We start from the raw sequence: 18,702 nt of genomic DNA, 5'->3' as shown, positions 1-18,702 counted from the left end.
GCTACCTGTTGGCCATCTTTGCCAGCTAGTAAATCCTGGTAGAAGGGTGGGAAACAATTACTGAATTACTCCTATTAGTGCTACATGGTAGAAACGTTGTCTGTAATAACAAGGCAAGTAGAAAATACAAACATTTGTTTAGTCCAGTAAATCAGGAAAATGGAAAATAACTTGGCTGACACAGATGGTCTACCAGTTTGACCAGCGCAGCCTGTTTTGGAAGGTGATATCAAAGCAGGGCATTGTTTTGACTGACTGTGTTAAAAGTGGTATCAATACGAAATGTGGGTTTAAAAATGAAAAGAAAAATCATAGCGACACGTCCAGGTGAAAAGCATTACAAACGATGGAGCAGCCGGATATCCAATACCAATCTTTTACCATATTCTTTATTATCCTTAAAACAGACATGGGTAAGTCCGACAACTTTTACATATTTCCCCAAAAACAAACAATACAACAATCTAATACAATAAATGATCAGTATATTTTACATTAGGAGTGTGGCTGTGGTCAAGCAGCCATGTTAGATCTACATGGAGACATCAACCAAAAATAACCATGTACAAAAATACACAAACTCACATGCTGGGGAAATGTTGGCTCTTTAAAGATTGCTGACGAGCCTCTGTGAGGCAGCTATGTCAGCGTTTCATTGCGATTAAGACCACTGATCAATCCTTTCCAAGCATGAAGTGTACTGAGTAACAGTGCGATAAGTGCGGATATAAAAACCTGAACCAGGGTGCTCTGGAGAAACAGAATGGCACATACTCACAAATGAAATCTGAGCTGTTCTCGCCTATCTGTTCACGTATGAAACAGTGTGCTGTTTAACATGTTTATCATTTAAGAGCACCAGGCACTTAATTCCTGCATGCATTTAACTGGCATCTTAGGTTCTATCACAGGTTCCTGTGTCTTAGGACAAGACATCTGAGCTAGGGTCGGGTCTATAGAACCACAGCTATTAGACCATAAAGAGGGCCTTTGATCTGGATTCACATTAGGACGTTTCAGCATAGTATTGCATATACCTACCATAGGTTCCCAACCCTGGTCTTGAAGTCTCATGAGCCAATGAACAGCCCTTCCCAAGTTGAAGTGATTGACATGTGCTAACAGGACCAGGGTTAGGAGCCTGTGGCTTAGATACGAGTTCAACCCCAAGCTGCGTGAATGAAGACGTGACCAAAACCGTGCAGCATCGAGTATGATCATCTCAGCATATAAGGACACTTGTAAGAATACACGTGATGGCATGCGGGAGCAAATACGACACTCAGAGATCAGGAGTTACGGATTACAGGTTTGAACAGAACACAGTGGTGTCCAATTATATAACTTGCAGTAGCAAGGCTACTTTAAGTTATCCAATTTCACAGTAGAGGTGTGCGTTGGGAAAACTGCAGGAACGGATGGTTCTTAATGAGGTGGTAAGAAATGACACTTAATGGGTAAATATCCATTAACATAGGAACATATTGGGCAATTCTTAGTTCGGTGTCGTGGAACATACTAACCGCATTTATTCATCTTCAGTAAGTGCTTTGTCCAGGTTCAGTGCTGTTTACATTACTAATCTGCTTCTATTTTGGGAACTAGAGCCAAATTTATTTGAATTGATTAGAAAATGTTGCAGGCATGTACAAACAAAAATACCTGCAGGAGTAGCTTTTTAATTTTTATTATTAAAGCACAATTCTGGTTCACAGCAATGACGCAATCTGTGCTGATGACACGCTTTTCTGCTAATCCTCTCGAGATGTAAAGAAATTGGTTAAGAAATGGTTCAACAGTATTTTAGAATGGGGGTGTAAACGTTTAGAAATCGGTGGATGTTTTTAAGCAGACATTTCCAAACACATTGTGTGTGATATCCTTATTAACTCTCATGAAAACAAAACCTTTTTTTTAAATAGTAATTTTAAAATGTCTTACAAATCAATTTGTGAGTTTTTTGCTATTTAATAATATTTAAATTGTCCTAAATGTAATAATTATTCAAATAAGCAGAAATCAAAAGTTTACACATTAATATGTATTCTACAAATAATTAACAGGTAAATAATGAACATGTGGACGTGTTAGTGTTTCAGTGTTAGTACATAATAACAGACAGTGCAAGAAACTCACATCTCTCACCGTGACTGTGGTTCATCCCAGTATGCACTCATGCACCATAATTCACCAAATTTGTACTGTACCTGTTCAATGCTTCATTTATTTATTTATTTAACAGAGTGCTGGTCTGTCTCATCACTATGGATCTGCTCAGTTCTGTTCTTCCTCACTCACATTTGGACTGTGGTTTAATGAGATGGTTTGGTCAAAAAAAAAAAAAAAAACTTGCCACTTGTTGGTGTCCATTCAACCATGCAAACTTGTTTGGCCAAAGTAACCTTGATCTGAATGACACAGTCAGTCATTCAGGATCTGCCAGTAGAGGGCTATGTCTCCAACATTTATCAGTCCTTGACTAGGATTATCATCACCATGACTGTAATAATCGTAATCATTACTTAGAATCTACCTGGAAGCTTCCTGGAAATCTGAAACTGAAAATCTGCTTTCAGCTTCAGTCATCTGGTAAGTCGAACACATCTTTGGCTACATGTTGGTGCATATAACCTCAGATGTAAAAGGAGAAATGGTTTTTCTTCTGATATTCACACTACACAGTTCACCCTCTGTTTGCATAGGTTTTATCATCACCACCATAATCAGTGATGAATCTTTTTTTTTTTCCCCCCAGATATGAAATGTTTCAAGGTGAGAGGTCAGATAAAATTGCCAAGATACACAAAAGGAGAAACAAAGCTCAACCATATGAGCTTGCATCTTAGACCATCTGATTTCCAATGGACTCTTGGACACCCTGGAGTTGACGACAGGAATTTACAACTAACAGAACCAAGGGAAGCACAAAGTCAGGAGTAAGATGCAAGGTAGCCAGACATCTTGTATTAGATCCCAATGCCAGAAGAACAAAAGTCTAAAGTGCGAATTAAAACAAATAAGGTACCATTGCAGACACTACTTTTTTTAAACTGCAGAAATGTCTAGACAACCCCCATTTAAACAGACATCCAGCATGTCTGTGCATGATGTTCTAAGGCAGGAGGCCCTTCAGCAAGGCACAGCTGGACATCCAGTGCATAGATTGTTCCTTCCCAAGTGGATGAAAGAGTCGGAAAATCACTGTAAGATGAAGCCCGGTTGAGGAGCCATCCGAGGGGCAGATCTCTCTGGCACTGGTGGGGGGTACTGTGGCATGCAGAGAGAAGGGTACCCGGCCTGGGGTTGGTTCACTCGGGGTGGGATTGGTGGGTAGGGGGCAGCAGGGTACGCCAGCACTGGAGCTGGCTGAGACGGAGCACTGATATTTTGGATGGGGGGAAGCGGAGGGGCTCGTCTGGGCTGTGGGACTGGGGCATCGTCAGGCTCTCTTTGGAGGGGAGCAGGTGTGGAGACTGGTTCAGTTTGACGAGGGACCTGGACAACGGCTGGCGATTTCAGCACCAGTTCCTGCAGCTTCTCGATCTTCACCCTCCGCAGGTGAGCCAGTTTACGCTTGCTCTGGTACTGGTCAATAAAGCCATCCAGGGGTACAGCACCATCAAGGAAAGAGTCAGCCATGTTCTGTTTACAGAGGAAGATTAGGTAAATGTCAACATGTCACTATTCAGCACTCACAATATTGTCATTGTGGACAATTCAAAATTGCACTTTTACTAGACAGAATTTTTGGGCAGTATTTCCACACTCTAAAAGCTGGTGCAATTGGAAGGCAGCTTAAAGACAACAGTCATCTATGATAACTTATTTTGACAAATTTGCAGGATCATTTAAACATACAACAGACAAAAGTGGAAAAAAAAACAACAAAGAAATGTGTCAAGGAATACAATGGCAAATTTATGAGTATTTTCTTTACTGTTTTAGTTAAGGTAATGCTCCTTAGCTAACACGTACATCACAAATGAGCTAATTAACTATTAAACAAATTTTTTCCACAAAAGTTTTTCTTAGCAAACAAATCTTCTGAATAACAAACAGCATGCTAAGAAACCATCATGAATTTTAGATCACCATTCCACTATCATATCAGCATAAATGGCCATTACAATGAGAACAAGCTTTCCATGCAGTTAAGGAAAAGTACTTTCTTGCACAGATTCTTTGTTCTGTTATGGTTGGTAGTCTCATGTTATCTAGACCATCAATCCCCCTGGCCTTAAGAAGAATATATAATGGCTGAAAAAACTGCCAAGGACTTTTTAAATGTTCCTGTGACAGTTACACAGCCAACCCTTAAATCATGAGAAAATGGAGAATTAGGACTGGTGCTGAACACCCACAAGGCTCATGTGGTAAACGGTGAGTGGAAGTGGTTACCTCTGTTTCTTCCTCAATTTTGGCTCCTTCTGCCTGCAACAATGCAAGCAATGTGTCCAAGGATGTGTCGCCAGACTTTTGGTCTGTGAGCAGAAAAAATTAAACACAAATTATATTTTCCATCATCAGCACACAGGGTGTAGAAAAGAGTGCTGTTCTGGAGCATAAAGGAATGTTCATGATCCCATGAAGGCCACACTAAAGTCTAGTCTGTCTGGATTTGAAGAGCAGGATGAGGTGTATAATGAGATTCAGAATGTAAGTTTGTGCTGTTCCCACGTTGCCTAATCGAGCCTGAGGTGCAGTAATGGACCAGCAACATAGCCCAAAGTGCTGCTCAGGTTTCTGTGTGGACAGTTACATCTAAACCACAGGTCAACGATACAACACAGCTGAGTTTCTCATACATGTCTGCAGAGCTCTTAATGAAATAAAAGACCCAATGGCTACAAAGAGCAACCCCTAAATGTTAAATGATAGACAGTCAGATACAAATCAATGACCTTGTTCATCCCTCAGTTAGAAGTTTGAAAGCCTGGTATTCTTGTTCAGTTAAGCCAGGAAGTGGTTTAAACTATGTTCAAAAACAATAAGACAATGACTATCTTTGTCTGTTAGTGGACGACCGAAATAGTGTTGCGTCATATTGTTCTCGTACCACATTCTCCTACAGAAATCTTTAACTTGAAATGCTGAAATGGACTAGGTGAAATCAAACTGGTATAACGTTTTCTGCACAAAGCAGAGGGGGGGAAAAAAAAAAAAAAAAAAACTGGGTAAGGATGGACCAAGATCCTCCGCCTCCAGGCAAACAAAAGAGCTCGTGAATTTCCTTGGATATCTTGGAAGGGATTTCCCCACTCCCAGATGCCAGAGTTAGTGGCTATAATCTATTGTTGAATGAGCATGACCTACTTTTAATGGGGGGAGGGGGGAGTGGCTACAAAGAAAGCAAGTCTGTGAGGTGGATGGATTTCCCCTCTTTTGATAGAGAAGTGATCATTTACTAACCACAGCAACATTTAGTTCCTTGGTCTATAGCTGGTGTGTGAAATACGAACATACAGAAGGTTAGTGCTTTATTAAACTGGTACTTGGGGAACATTGGTGCTTTTTCTACTCAGAGTACATGAAGATCTGTTAACAACGTGGTCTACGAGGGCAGGATACAAAGTCAAACTGCCACCATTCCTGCTGACTGAAATCAGAATTAACAGATGAGTCACTACAGGTATAGTTCAACTGACAACGTAACAGTTCTCAGCCTACTTCTTACCCCCCTATAAGAGCACTTTTCTGAATGGTCTGAAGTGACTGAATGGTGTTAAAAAATATTTCCTTGGAAACGCACAGATTTCAAACGAGACGACTATTTGCCTGTATACAAACAAGTTTCGGTTTCTGCTCTGTGCGTTTTAAAGTATGTAAAGTCTCTCCATAAAAACATCCACCCAGCTCTTTTTGTAGGACTTGCATAAATCAGTGGGCTTACTTTCATTTACAACAGCACGCTAAAGCTATTCCATAAAGACCCCCGCAAGCATTGAGTAGAATGGGTAATTCAATGTACACAAAAGGACCCTGACTTACCAATTAAGCCCTATTTAGTCATGGAAGAGAACTGACGCCACACAAATCATGACTTGTTTAATGCGGAAACCATCGTATTCATAAAGCCGTTCAAAATAAGGACCATGATTGAACATAATTAGCTAATTTGCATAGTAATGCACAACATTATTGGATTTCAGTCTTACTGACTGGAGACCCAGGCTACAAGTGTAAATATATGCACATGGTTGAAATCTGGATCCAAACTCCAAAATCTACTGTTTACTTCCTCTTCAAGTGGTATTCACAGAGTAGCCATTTATATCATATATACCTACAGTCAACTTTAGATTCATTGGTCCCTTCAGGATTTGGAGGAGCTTGCAATTTTTCAAAAGTACCACAGATTTGGGCCGAGATGCGTCATGTGACATCACAAAACGCGCATTCAGTGAAAGCCCTCTTTGATTCACGTGCATCAAACATAAGTACGCGTCTCATTTATCAGTGTGAAAGTGAAATTTTGGGAAAAAAAAAAAAGCCACAGCAAAAAATCAACGATTTTTGGACGCAACAATCACAGAAAAAACTCTGCAAAATCCTGTACAGACCGATTTATTGGCATCTTGATAAACTTCTTTGTTACACTTGAGGATCTTGGACTCAGTGACTCCATGCAAAATGTTGCTATCTTGTTGAAAGATCCATCTACAGCCAAGGAATAACCTTCTGACAAAGCAACCAGTGCTAAAATATGCTGCTATTTATAACAGAATTAATGACGCTGTCATTCTTCACAAGCTGTACAAGGTAACTAATGGGCTACAGTCAGAAATATCCTGATTTGATAGCGTAAGGAAGAAAAGCACTGTGGTATAAAAGTGTTAATCATTTGATAGTGCCTGCAAAAATAAAATACAACAAGAAGATAAGCAGTAATAATAAGTTTCAACTCTGGTACACTTTAAATGACACTGTTAAACTGTACAGCAGATTCTCCCCTAACATGCAGAGCAAAAAAAAAAAAAAACCATGACATCCCAAAAGCTAGCCATTACTCAAGCCAAAAGGGTAGAAAGAGACATGTGATTTTCTGCTTAAGCTGAAAACAAATCCGTCTTGTATCTGGATCTGCGATTAGAGGCCAGACTAAAAAAGGAGGACAGTGTTTCACAGCAAGCTGTCTGGAACGTGCCGCCTAGCAACGGCTGTGTCACGCGGGTAATCAATGGCAGCTTTTTTTTTTCCTCCATTCATAATACACAGTATACCGGGGTGTGGCGTGGAGCTGAATACGACCTCTAACCTCTTGAGAATCCAGATCCTGAGTCAGATCGGCTATCAAATGCCTCCTAATTTACCGTGATTGGAAATCGCATACGCAGGAAAGACGAGCGGTTTTGTGTATTAGCGGTAAAGCCAGAAGAACCGGTTGGACTCGCTGACATTTCATTGTTGAAATGGAGGTGGTCAGCTGCATTGAAAATACCCTTAAAAAATTGCAACACATGTAAACATTTGCTTAATTTCTGCAAATAGATTTCATTCTGATTGAGGATAGATTATGCAAAGCGGCCCTGTGAGTGAGTAGTTACTATTTTTTTTAAAAAAGTGCATTTGACGCAGCGCTACTGTCAGAGCTGCTAATGGCGTTATGTTAGCAAGCTGAGCAGCTAAGAATTTCATAATGACACCTGCCCTATGTCCAGTGCTAACGTCCTAATTTAACATCCATGGAGAAAATGTAATCATCACTGCAGATTCAGTAGGAATTGTTGTTTTTAACTAAATGTTTTCTAATCCCATTGTTTTATTCAAAATTTAGCAAATTTTAAACCTTCAAAAGGTTTAAACCTGTGCCAAGCTTTTGACGATGGGCTTTATTTAGTGGTGGATTATTCAGCCTTTTGGACTTGACTGCATTTGAAAAGAGACAGCATGAGAACTGAGACGGTACGCGATGGAAAAACACAGATGAATGGCATGACTAAGCAATGGAGAGATAAACACCGACACAGTGGGTGAGTGAACTAACAAGGACACTGTGCAGGTGAGAGGAGGAAACAAGTTTAAAGATTTTTTTTTTTTTTTTGTAACTGGAATGTGTGACATCACCTAGTGTGGACTTGCGAAGCTGGAAGGTCTCGAATTGTTCCTGTAGGCAGCAGTATCGCTTTGTGAGCTGGTTCTTCTGATGATCTAATCTGGGCTGCAGCACGAGGTTCTGCTCAGCCAGGCTCCGGTTGCTGGCCAGAATCATTTCCTTATTTTGCTGCACTTCCTGCACCTAAACACACACACACACACACACATATATATTACAATGCAGTGGCCAGGACGAATCATTGATTCTCTACTGAACAATTCTGCATCAAGGTACAGATTATAATTGGGCTTCTATAAAGGCCTATACATTGAAAATATATATATATATTTGAACAGTACCGAATATCTCTGATGAATAACAGAACACCTCTTACACAGGCTGCAAAACCTCTTTAAAAATGAATTCAACAATTTGGTATTTGAATATGCCTTTTAAAATGAGTCTGTGACAGCTTTTCTATAACAGCTCGTTCACAGGTACTTGCATGGTGGACGGTCCACACGAGCTAATCTTAATAAATGTGTTATTTAGAAAAAGTAAGAAAAATATTCATTAATACTGTGGATGTCTTTCTGTGAGGAGACGGGTACTCAAGGCGCTTTTGTAACACTGACTTCAGAGGTGAAGCGGTAGCTTTAACGAACAGGTTAACGAGTCATTATAAGATCAAGCCTGGACCCTGAGTACCAGGGTGATTCAGATCACTACTACAGATGAGCTTAAAGCTACATGGTCTGGTTTCAAATATTTGATGGTGAACATATATTGGTGTGAACTGACATGATTTACTTCATATCTTTCTTGGTATGTTTTGAAGAACTCAGAGTCTAATATGCATTTTATTGTATTTAAATTCATCGACGACAAAGCACCGGGTTACAACGAGGCCATCCACCAGCTCAGGGTGGATTTGGAGGCCAAACTCTATATAGCAGAATCGCTAGGGGCCGTATAGTTTTAACATAAGCAAATGTTGCGTGCCTAACTTTGCATAAGGATACAAAGCAAATATGAGGCTGAAATGTGAAGTGAAATAGGGCAGGAACGTCGTCTCAGCCACAGCACTTCGTAAGCCGTGAAACGGTTATATAAAATGTTATGAATGTGTTTTGGAGACACCATAAAGACATGAGAAGCTGTAAAGATGTGTGTGTGTTACTGGAGACACAAGACATTAAAAACTATTTATTAATCAGATTATCCTCAAAAAATTCATAAACGTTCCTCTTTTTTAATTTATCAAAATATTTTTTTACAAATATTTACACTAATCATTAAATTTTAATGTAAAAAAAAAAAAAAAAAGGCCGTATTTACAACAGTGGTCACCAAACCTGCTCCATAATCGTGACCACCTGACCATCTAACCATGTCCTTAAGAAGTTTCTGATCAACTAAAACAGGTGTGTTGTAACCTGCAGAACAGTAGATCTCTAGGAAGAGGGTTGGTTACCACTAGACTACAATAAATAATGAGCTTTAAGTGCAAAACCTCAGTTAGCTACATAAAATTGATTTATTTTAAATAGTAGCATAAAGCCAACCCTTAATTCTAATGTTAAATTTTTCTTTTGTATTGACTTGTGAGAAATCCCTACATTTGTGTGTTTTGGTGCCCTAATTGAATCAGTTATGAAAAGGGTAAAGGGAATAGTGTGTGGAAAGACGCACAGCCGAACACACGGTGACGAACCATGTTTCAGAGGCGTATACATTTTGGAGAGCCTTTAAATGTACAAGCACAAGACTGGTAAATCAATGATCTCGATAATCACAAAATAATCCTTTTCCCAATCATATTGGTGTCCAGAACACTAAGGGACAAGTACAAAAAGCTCTGAAACAGCCATTTTGATTTCAGCAGCACTTTTAAGCAGTCCTTTCAGGATTTTTGCGATCGCAGAAATTAACCCAAAAATCAAGCACACTCCACAATATTTGGAGGAGCGTGCAATTTTTCTAAATTTCCACAGTTTTTCAGCAGATTTGGACAAAGACGTGTCATGTGACATCACCACAACGCGCATTCAGCTAAAGCTCTCTTCGATTCACGCGCGTCGAACGTGAGTACAGCTAAAAGGTCTCGTTTACCAAACACCGCCACTGCGAAAGACCGCGCAAAACTATTTTGTGCAATTGCAAAAAACAAAACAAAAAAATCTAAAACCTCATCGCAAATTATGAAAAATGCAGCAACAATCACAAACAAACTCCGTGAAATCCCGTACGGACTGTTCAAATGTATTTAAAGGCGTTATTTACAGTATATTACAGTATTTACATCACAACAAGTGGATATGTTAATCTGGCTTTTTCCTCAGGAATTTGGCCACAAACTCTGAACTCTTTCCAGGCTTTACATTTGAAATCTAACATTTTTATGAATCATGATGCCTGAACCGACCACAAATGGTCCTACATGCAAATCACAGAAACAGAGAACTAAATCCATAAAAACATGTATATTTGTGGCACCTCTGTTCAACAGAAACCAACTGGTGGATGAATCCTAATTCATCAAAAAGACAAAGTTCGTTATTGAATCTGTCAGTCCGGTTTTCAGCACAAAATATCATGCAAGTGTAGTGAGTAGAACAACAGGGAACTGAAACTTCATTGTGTTTCAGATATGAACAGTGAAAGTACCACAAAACTCCACCCATTCCCACTCTAACCACAAAACGAGAACCATATTAAAAATTCACCGTCGTGTGTGTGCGCACATGTACATAACTGGTTCATCACATGAAATTAAAACATCATGATCTAGTGATGGAGTTTGTAAGGGAATTCCAACTCTGGTGAAGGTTCTGGTCACGAAACAAAACTTTGGCACTGAGATTCTTTTGTAAATTTAAGTTTACGGAGTTCGCAGTAGTTTTTGAAAAGGGTTATACTGGGGAATCATACTGGGTGGGATCATAGTAGAGGTCATACTGGGGACAGTGGTGAAGGTATAGGGCTAGTATTTGGAAGGTTGAGAGTTCAAATCCCAGCACTGCCATGTTGCCACTGTGGGGTCCTTGAGCAAGACCCTTAACCTCCATCTGCTCAATTGTATGTCACTTTGGTTAAAAGAGTCAGCCAAATAAACAAAAAAGTAAATGCTAACGAATATAAAGAAAATCCTGTTTTAGGGTTCTACATAGACCCTTTAAGTGAAGAACAAACAAGTCAGATTTGGGCTGAACATACTTCCAGTGAAGGATAGATACCCAACAGCAAAGCTAAGTTGACTGCTATGTCAAGTGCCCAAAACTCCTGTAGATTCACCACATTACACAGATTAGCCCCAACACTAATCCAACACACCTGATCCAGCTAATCAAGACCTTCAGTACTCAGGTATGCTGAAACTGAACTCTTCACCGTGGCAGATCTCCAGGAATCTGGATGGACAGCCTTGACTTGGACAGCCCTGAGCAAAACAACTACGTCATTATGTGCTGCACTAACACACCTGATACAACTCATCAGTGCCTTAATAATTAACTAATAGGTTGGGTCAGGTGTGGTGGAGGAAGGGAATTACTGAACTTTGCCAAGCGTGATCCGTTTAAATTGTTAGTATTTTCTCTTCTGGGAGACATGTAACTCTCTTATGTAGCATCTGAATGCAGGACTAAATGAAAAAAAATCAGATCTTGAAACAAAATAACAATTTACACCGATCATCCTGTCTACATGTTTACACCCCCCTGGCTCTTAATATATCATGTTAGCTTCTTGAGCTTCATCTGATCACTACACTGGAGACTTGACGTGACTCAGACTCGTAGCTAAGAGACTTAAGACCTGACTCAGACTTGCATAGTCTTTCAGACTTTCAGCCAGAGATGTCTACATCAGCTGCACCCTTGGAATTCTTAGCTGCATTCACAGGATCCTTCACAACGGGACAGCTTTATGTAATGTAGGGGCTGAGGAAAAGAGTCTGCATGTGCTGCACTGACACTTATACAGGCTACCAAGTAGTTTTAGGCAAGGTCAAAGGTCACTTAAAAACAACGCTCTTGATACCCTCATAAATATGCATGACGACAATTTTTTTTTTTTACATTAACATTATACGGTGGCGTCACCCACCCTAGTGGCACATGCCACTCATGAGCAGGTGCAAAGATCAAACCAAGGGCTTTGACAGAAGGTCTCATGGAAGGGGAAAGTTTATTTTTGTGCTAAAATGTATGCTATCCACAAGTGTAACACTGAAAAAGGTCAAGCTCAAAAGAAGTGTTCGATATGGTATTAAGCGGTCTTGCAATAAGATTTCTTTACAGTACAGTATGAACACACCCAGACACAAAAGAAGATCTTAGACAGGTAAGGTTCCACACATACTTCCTTCAGATTAGGTTTCCCGTAAGTTGTTAATCTCTAAACCTAAATCCAAAACTAGCCAAGCCAGCACTACATTTGAAACTGACTCATTTACACTATAAATAAACATAGAAATGGTCTATTAGAAATGGACGTTAATCTCTAAACCCAGGGCTAGACTGGTGACCAAATGACATCATCATCTATATATGTATGTATACTGTTGTTACACCCCAAATCGTAATGCTTTTGTTCAGTCTTCCATTGGTTTGTTTTTTAACTGCATCAGAGGATTAGGGCGTGTAGGGTACATGTTGATAAGGGCACTTTGTCACTGCCTCACAGCAGACGCTGAGATAAGTCACACTCTTTTCCATTTGCTCTGGTTTTATAACGAGATCCAGTGCAAAGTACACCCTTTTCAGGGTCAAAGCTTTAACGTTCCATTCAGCCTGTAACATGTACCGCGATTCTGCAAATCTCAGCCTTTGCTATATTTAGTGAGGGTAGCTGTACTGTAAATCAGGCCTCAAGTCTCCACTATCCACTACTGGCTTGGCTGCAGTGACACTTAAAAAAAAAAAAAAAAAAAAAAAAAAATTGATGGGAATTCCCATCCCTGACTGCAAACCCCTCCTAAAAACACACACAGCTGAGATTGTTGGAGAGCAGCTGGAACCTGTTTGGACGAAAATCAAGTGTAAACATAGGCGTTGGTGTGCAAAGCACGACTGTCTGACTTCAACGTTTGAATGTTGTCTTGAGAAATTTAAACCTGGAAATCGAGTAAAAGTATCCCATGGGGACTGAGATATTTTTATGGTGCAGGTATATGGATAAAATATATTATTGGATACAGTTAAATAAAGAGCCTTAGTTTTTAATTCAATATCGGTGTATATATATATACATATATATAGCATTGATTATATTCATAAAATAAATCTGTGCTGAAGGGGGCTGCCAATAGTTTGTTTGTTTGTTTATTTATTTATTTATTACAGAACCCCAAGATTAAACATGATATCACAACAAGAATGGGGAAAAATATCAAGACAAACACAATAGGTGTAACAATATTTAGTAGGTGGCAAGAAAAAGGTTAACCAAAAGGTTTTAGAACTGGCTCGACTGAACATTAGCTGTTTGCTAACAACATTCTAACAACCTAACAGTCTGCTGTTGCTGTAAAAAAAAATTAAAAATCCTCCCACTGGTCATGACGGAGTATCTGGGATATCTTTTACAAGAGTTTACCTTGTTTTAAAACGTTAGCTGAAAATCTGCCAAGAAATTAAGAGAATCCTGAATGCCTCCTTAGATCCTCCCTGTGATAAGAGCATTAAGCAAATATGAACGTTTTATGATGGAACATGTCTAGATGTATAGCGCCCACCACTAATATTGGCACCCTTGGTAAACATGAGCAAAGAAGGCTGTGAAAAATGTCTTTACTGTTTAACTTTTTGATCTTTTGTTCAAAATAACTCACCAAAATACTCTGCTCTCATGGATATCAAACAATTGCAAACACAACACAGGTTTATCCCCCAAAAAATCTGCATTAAATATAGGTGTGCAAGTATTTTTGGCACTCTTTTAGTCAATACTTTCCTCCATAACATACAGAATCTCTCCAGATCCTTCACATTTCGAGGTCCACGCTGGTGGACTCTCCTCTTCAGTTCACCCCACAGGTTTTCTATGGGGTTCAGGTCAGGGGACTGGGATGGTGATGGCAGGATCTTGATTTTGTGGTCAGTAAACCATTTCTGTGTTGATTTTGATGTATGTTTTGGATCATTGTCCTGCTGGAAGATCCAACCACGGCCCATTTTAATTTTATTGGCAGAGGCAGTCAGGTTTTCATTTAATATCTGTTGATATTTGATAGAGTCCATGATGCCATGTATCCTAACAAAATGTCCAGGTCCTCTGGCAGAAAAACAGCCCAAAACATTATAGATCCAACTCCATATTTAACCGTGGGCATGAGGTACTTTTCCATATGGCTACTTTTCTGTCTGCCAAAACCACTTAGTGTCTGGAAAAGGCGCTTGAGTTTGTATTTGGATGAGAGTAGAGGCTTTTTTCTCTTCAAACCCTTCCAAACAACTTATGGTGATGTAGGTGACTTCGGATTGTAGTTTTGGAGACTTTCTGACCCCAAGACGCAACTAACTTCTGCAATTCTCCAGATGTGATCCTTGGAGATTTTTTGTCCACTCGAACCGTCCTCTTCACAGTGCGTTGAGACGATATAGACACGCGTCCAATTCCAGGTCGATTCATAACATTTCCAGTTGACTGGAACTTCTTAATTATTGCCCTGATGGTGGAAATTTGCATTTTCAATGCTTGTGCTATTTTCTTATAGACACGTCCCATTTTGTTAATAACCTCTCAACAACCTTTTGCCGCACATCACAGCTATATTCCTTGGCCTTAACCATTGTTATGAATGACTAAGGGAATCTGGCCTGTCTTACCTCATATTTATACCCCTGTGAAACAGGAAGACACGGTTGAACAATTTCCTGTTCCTAGTCAACCAGTGTACTAAAAAAATAAAATAGCAATCGAAATATACTTCAAATATATTTTTATCATATGAATTCATAGGAGTGAATAATTATTGCACCCATATTTAACAAAGATATTTATTTTTATAAACCTGTGTTGTGTTTGAAATTGTTTGATATCCAAGAGAGCAGAGTATTTTCGTGAGTTATTTTGAAAAGATCAAAAAGTTAAACAATAAAGACAATTTTTCACAGCCTTCTTTGCTCATATTTACCAAGGGTGCCAATATTAGTGGAGGGCGCTGTAGCTAGTAAAACCTAATGACTCATCCTGGTGTGAGGCCACTAGGTGTGTAAGGAGAACATTTCCTGAGAACTGAAAGCAAAACTGCAGCACTTATCAAATTCCTCTTCCTACATACATATACATTTATTCATTTAGCGGACGTTTTTTTCCAAAGCGACTTACAAATGAGGAAATACAAGCAAAGTGATATATCAAGCAGAGAACAATACAAGTAGTGCTACCATACCAGATCTTTAATTGAGTTCTAGAAGAAGCAAAGTGCGCAGAGTTGAGGTGTAGGAGCCAGAGTAAGGTGTTATTGTTTTTTAGGTTTTGTTTTTTGGTTACGTGCTCACGGAAGAAGTGGGTCTTTAGCTGTTTTTTGAAGATGGTGACAGATTCTGTGGTCCGGATTGAGATTGGAAGTTCATTCCACCACTGAGGGACGGTTAGTGTGAAGGTTCTGGAAGTTTACATACCTATGATGCATCTTTCACTTCAAGAACACACACTGCTCCCAAATTCAATCCAATCAGCCATTACCAGCCACCATTTTCTCATGGAAACTAGAATCATTAAGCCATGATAATCATACGAGTGCTCATTTTCACCAGGTCATAGATTTGGCTATCAAATGCAGTGTAGCCAACTACATTAACCACAATGACGCTGCAATGTAGTCAGAAGGAAATTCAACACAGCGATCAATAGTAAATCGAGTGCTTGGAAGATCCTGGACTCCTAACTCCTCTACAAAACAAGAACTCCACCATATTTACTCAATTCATATTTATGGGAGTAATAATTACAGAAGTTATATTTACAGGAGTTAAATTTACTAGAGTAATATTTATGGGAGCTATATTTACTAGAATAATATTTACTAGAAGTAACAGTTACTGGAGTAATAAGCACAGGAGTTGTATTTATGGGACTTATATATACACACTTCAGGAAGTAATAGTTATTTAAGTAATAGTTACAGTAATTAATGGGAGTAATTTTACTGGACTATTGATTATGCGAGTAATATTAACTGGAGTAATATACAAGTTATATTTTACAGGAATAATATTTTCCAGAGTTATATTAAAGGGAGTAATGTTTTCTGAAGTAATATTTATACTGGAGTTTATATTTAAGTGAGTAAATGTTTCCTGACGTAATATTTACGTGAGTCACGGGCTCGAAACCTGAAACTTTCTGACTGAGAAAGCGTCAGATTGTATGTGGGTTGTTTTTCCAGTCAGACAGCAGAATTTCTGCCAAAAATGATACGAGTTTCCTGCCTGAACAACACTCGAGGAGAAATATGTCCTAATATACAGGAGTGATAGTTACTGGAAATAGCCTAGAGTTACTTTATTTATATGAAAAGTCACTGACTTCATTTAATTTTTTTTAAATCATGAAACTTTCACTCAACCTTCCAACGATTAAAAGTAAGATTTAATTGCATGTTTTTGTGCACTTTTCTGCTGTAAAGGTCAGATTTGAGTTGTCCTCTGAACACAGTTGTAATATTGTAGCATGGTAGTGACGTCACAGCTTTGCAATCAACTCGATACACTTCCAAAAGACTAAATAAAAATGTAAAAATAAATAAATAATAAAATGATAATATATATATATATTTAAAAAAAAACTGCAAAACGATTCGATAACAATAAACCTGTAAACAATAAAGTTAAAGGCAGAAGGGCAACGAGGACAGGATATCCTGCGCGTTGTTAAGAAAATAATAAAGTGTAAACAAACGGATCAAGACTCGAGTCGCGTGCGCTGTTTGGAGTTTGTGTAACTCAGGTTTAACACAGACACACTCTCCTTTGTCAACACGGGGTCTTTGTTTTGTCGCTTAAACCCGCTTCCATTAAAGAAAGTCGCACCTTAAATGAAAATGTTCCACAGTGAAATCACGAACTCTCACCTCTTCCAGGTCCTGCACTATTTTGTTGAGTTTTCCGTCATCTTCCAGTAGCTCCATCAGCTGAGCAATGGAGTAGGAGTTCAGCTTGTTACCGAAGCGAGCCATTTCTGGCACGGCCGGGTGTCTTCTTCCCCCTGCCTGGCCTTCTTAATTTCGCAAAACACAGCGAGAGAGAGAGAGCGAGAGAGAGAGAGAGAGAGAGACACACACTTACACACACACTTACACACACACCCGCCTGCCTGCTTTTCTCCAACCGGAAGACTACGGTCCTGGGTCTGTCCCAAACCGCACGCTTCCGCACTACAGAGTGTGTCAGGAAAAGTGCACACCCGCGAGCTAAGTGTGAGCAGTGAGGGGAAGTTCCCGGATGTTACCAACGTGTAGCGCGTGCCAAAGTTTTGCACTGGCGTCAAGTTGGCTTGATGTTCGATATTCGCAGAGATGCTGAAATTAAGGGACCGTCTCTAAAGTTACATACGACATTGTTCAACACGATTCTAACTTCAATAGCATTTGAAGGGAATGACTTACAGTCATATAACCAACTGTACAGTGTTCATCTAGGTGTCAGGTATGACGCACACCTGTTAGATTTTTGTTATTTATTAAAATAAGCTATTAAATCATATGTAAATTAGATATGAATTTCACTACAGAATGGGCTCATACACAAAATAGCCATAATTTATGATGACGCAAGTCCAGGGCACAATAAGCAGAATGGTAAAGAAGAAAGGAAGGACCAGGATTATTCTTGTGACAGGGAAGATGAGGCTGGAGACGGGAACAGTGCAGATGAAGATGAGGATGAAGATGAAAGTTCAGGGCACAATAAGCAGAATGGTACAGAGGAATGGAAGGACCAGGATTATTCTTGTGACCCGGAAGTTGAGGGCTTAAAAGGTTGACGGAAGTGCTGCCTCTGTAAATCATTTTGAATTCCTTTGGCTCCCATCCACAATCTAAACATGTACATAAACAAATTAAAAGAAAACAAATAAAAATGTTTGAAATATGAAATCATTCGTGTATCATCAGTTCTTTTAATTATTTCATTAATAGGACATCTATTTTTTGAAGAAAACCAGTCAATCCAGTACAGGTCATTTCAACCCCCTTTATGCATTCGTGAAGGTTTTTTTGGTTCATGCATTGTAGGGTTAAATATCAACAATCTAAAAGGTGTGCATCATACCTGACACCTAGATGAACACTTTACAGTTGGTTTTGTGACTGTACGTCATTCCCTTCAAATGCTATTGAACTTTAAATTATGGTATATTTTGTGTATGAACCCATGCAGTAATAAAATACATGACAATATTTACATATGATTTAATAGTTTATTTTGTTAAATATCAAATATCTAAGAGGTGTGCGTCATACCTGACACCTAGATGAACACTGTACAGTTGGTTATGTGACTGTAAGTCATTCCCTTCAAATGCTATTGAAGTTAGAATCGTGTTGAACAATGTCGTATGTAACTTTAGAGACGGTCCCTTAATTTCCGCATTTCTGCAAATATCGAATGTTCAACATCAAGCCGACTTTATTCCAGTAGGTTTTGCGTAACATGTTCACA

The 18,702-nt window shown here is 39.1% G+C and overlaps 1 protein-coding gene across 1 annotated transcript; it reads right to left on the bottom strand.

The window, feature by feature from the left end:
* Positions 1–362: 362 nt before the first annotated feature.
* On the bottom strand, positions 363–17,682 carry vps37ba (VPS37B subunit of ESCRT-I a). The gene is made up of 4 exons (XM_053653656.1): positions 17,115–17,682; positions 8,065–8,236; positions 4,399–4,481; positions 363–3,642 (listed from the first exon to the last, which is right to left on the bottom strand). The coding sequence occupies exons 1-4, from the start codon at positions 17,217–17,219 to the stop codon at positions 3,199–3,201; spliced, it is 804 nt and encodes a 267-aa protein (XP_053509631.1). The 5' UTR covers positions 17,220–17,682; the 3' UTR covers positions 363–3,198.
* Between the last annotated feature and the right edge of the window lie 1,020 nt (positions 17,683–18,702).

This window comes from Ictalurus furcatus, chromosome 22 (genome assembly GCF_023375685.1).
Source record: "Ictalurus furcatus strain D&B chromosome 22, Billie_1.0, whole genome shotgun sequence".
In the NCBI taxonomy this organism is placed as follows: domain Eukaryota; kingdom Metazoa; phylum Chordata; class Actinopteri; order Siluriformes; family Ictaluridae; genus Ictalurus; species Ictalurus furcatus.
The sequence above is the reverse complement of the archived record's forward strand: the minus strand, read 5'-3'. Positions and strand labels throughout refer to the sequence as shown.

Bases quoted from the DNA above. Each gene is read 5' to 3' on its own strand.
- vps37ba (XM_053653656.1), bottom strand. From the start codon at position 17,219: ATGGCTCGCTTCGGTAACAAGCTGAACTCCTACTCCATTGCTCAGCTG. The intron at 8,237-17,114 runs GTGAGAGTTCGT...GTGTGTGTTTAG, and splicing joins TAGTGCAGGACCTGGAAGAG to GTGCAGGAAGTGCAGCAAAA. The intron at 4,482-8,064 runs GTGATGTCACAC...TTCTGCTCACAG, and splicing joins GCTTCGCAAGTCCACACTAG to ACCAAAAGTCTGGCGACACA.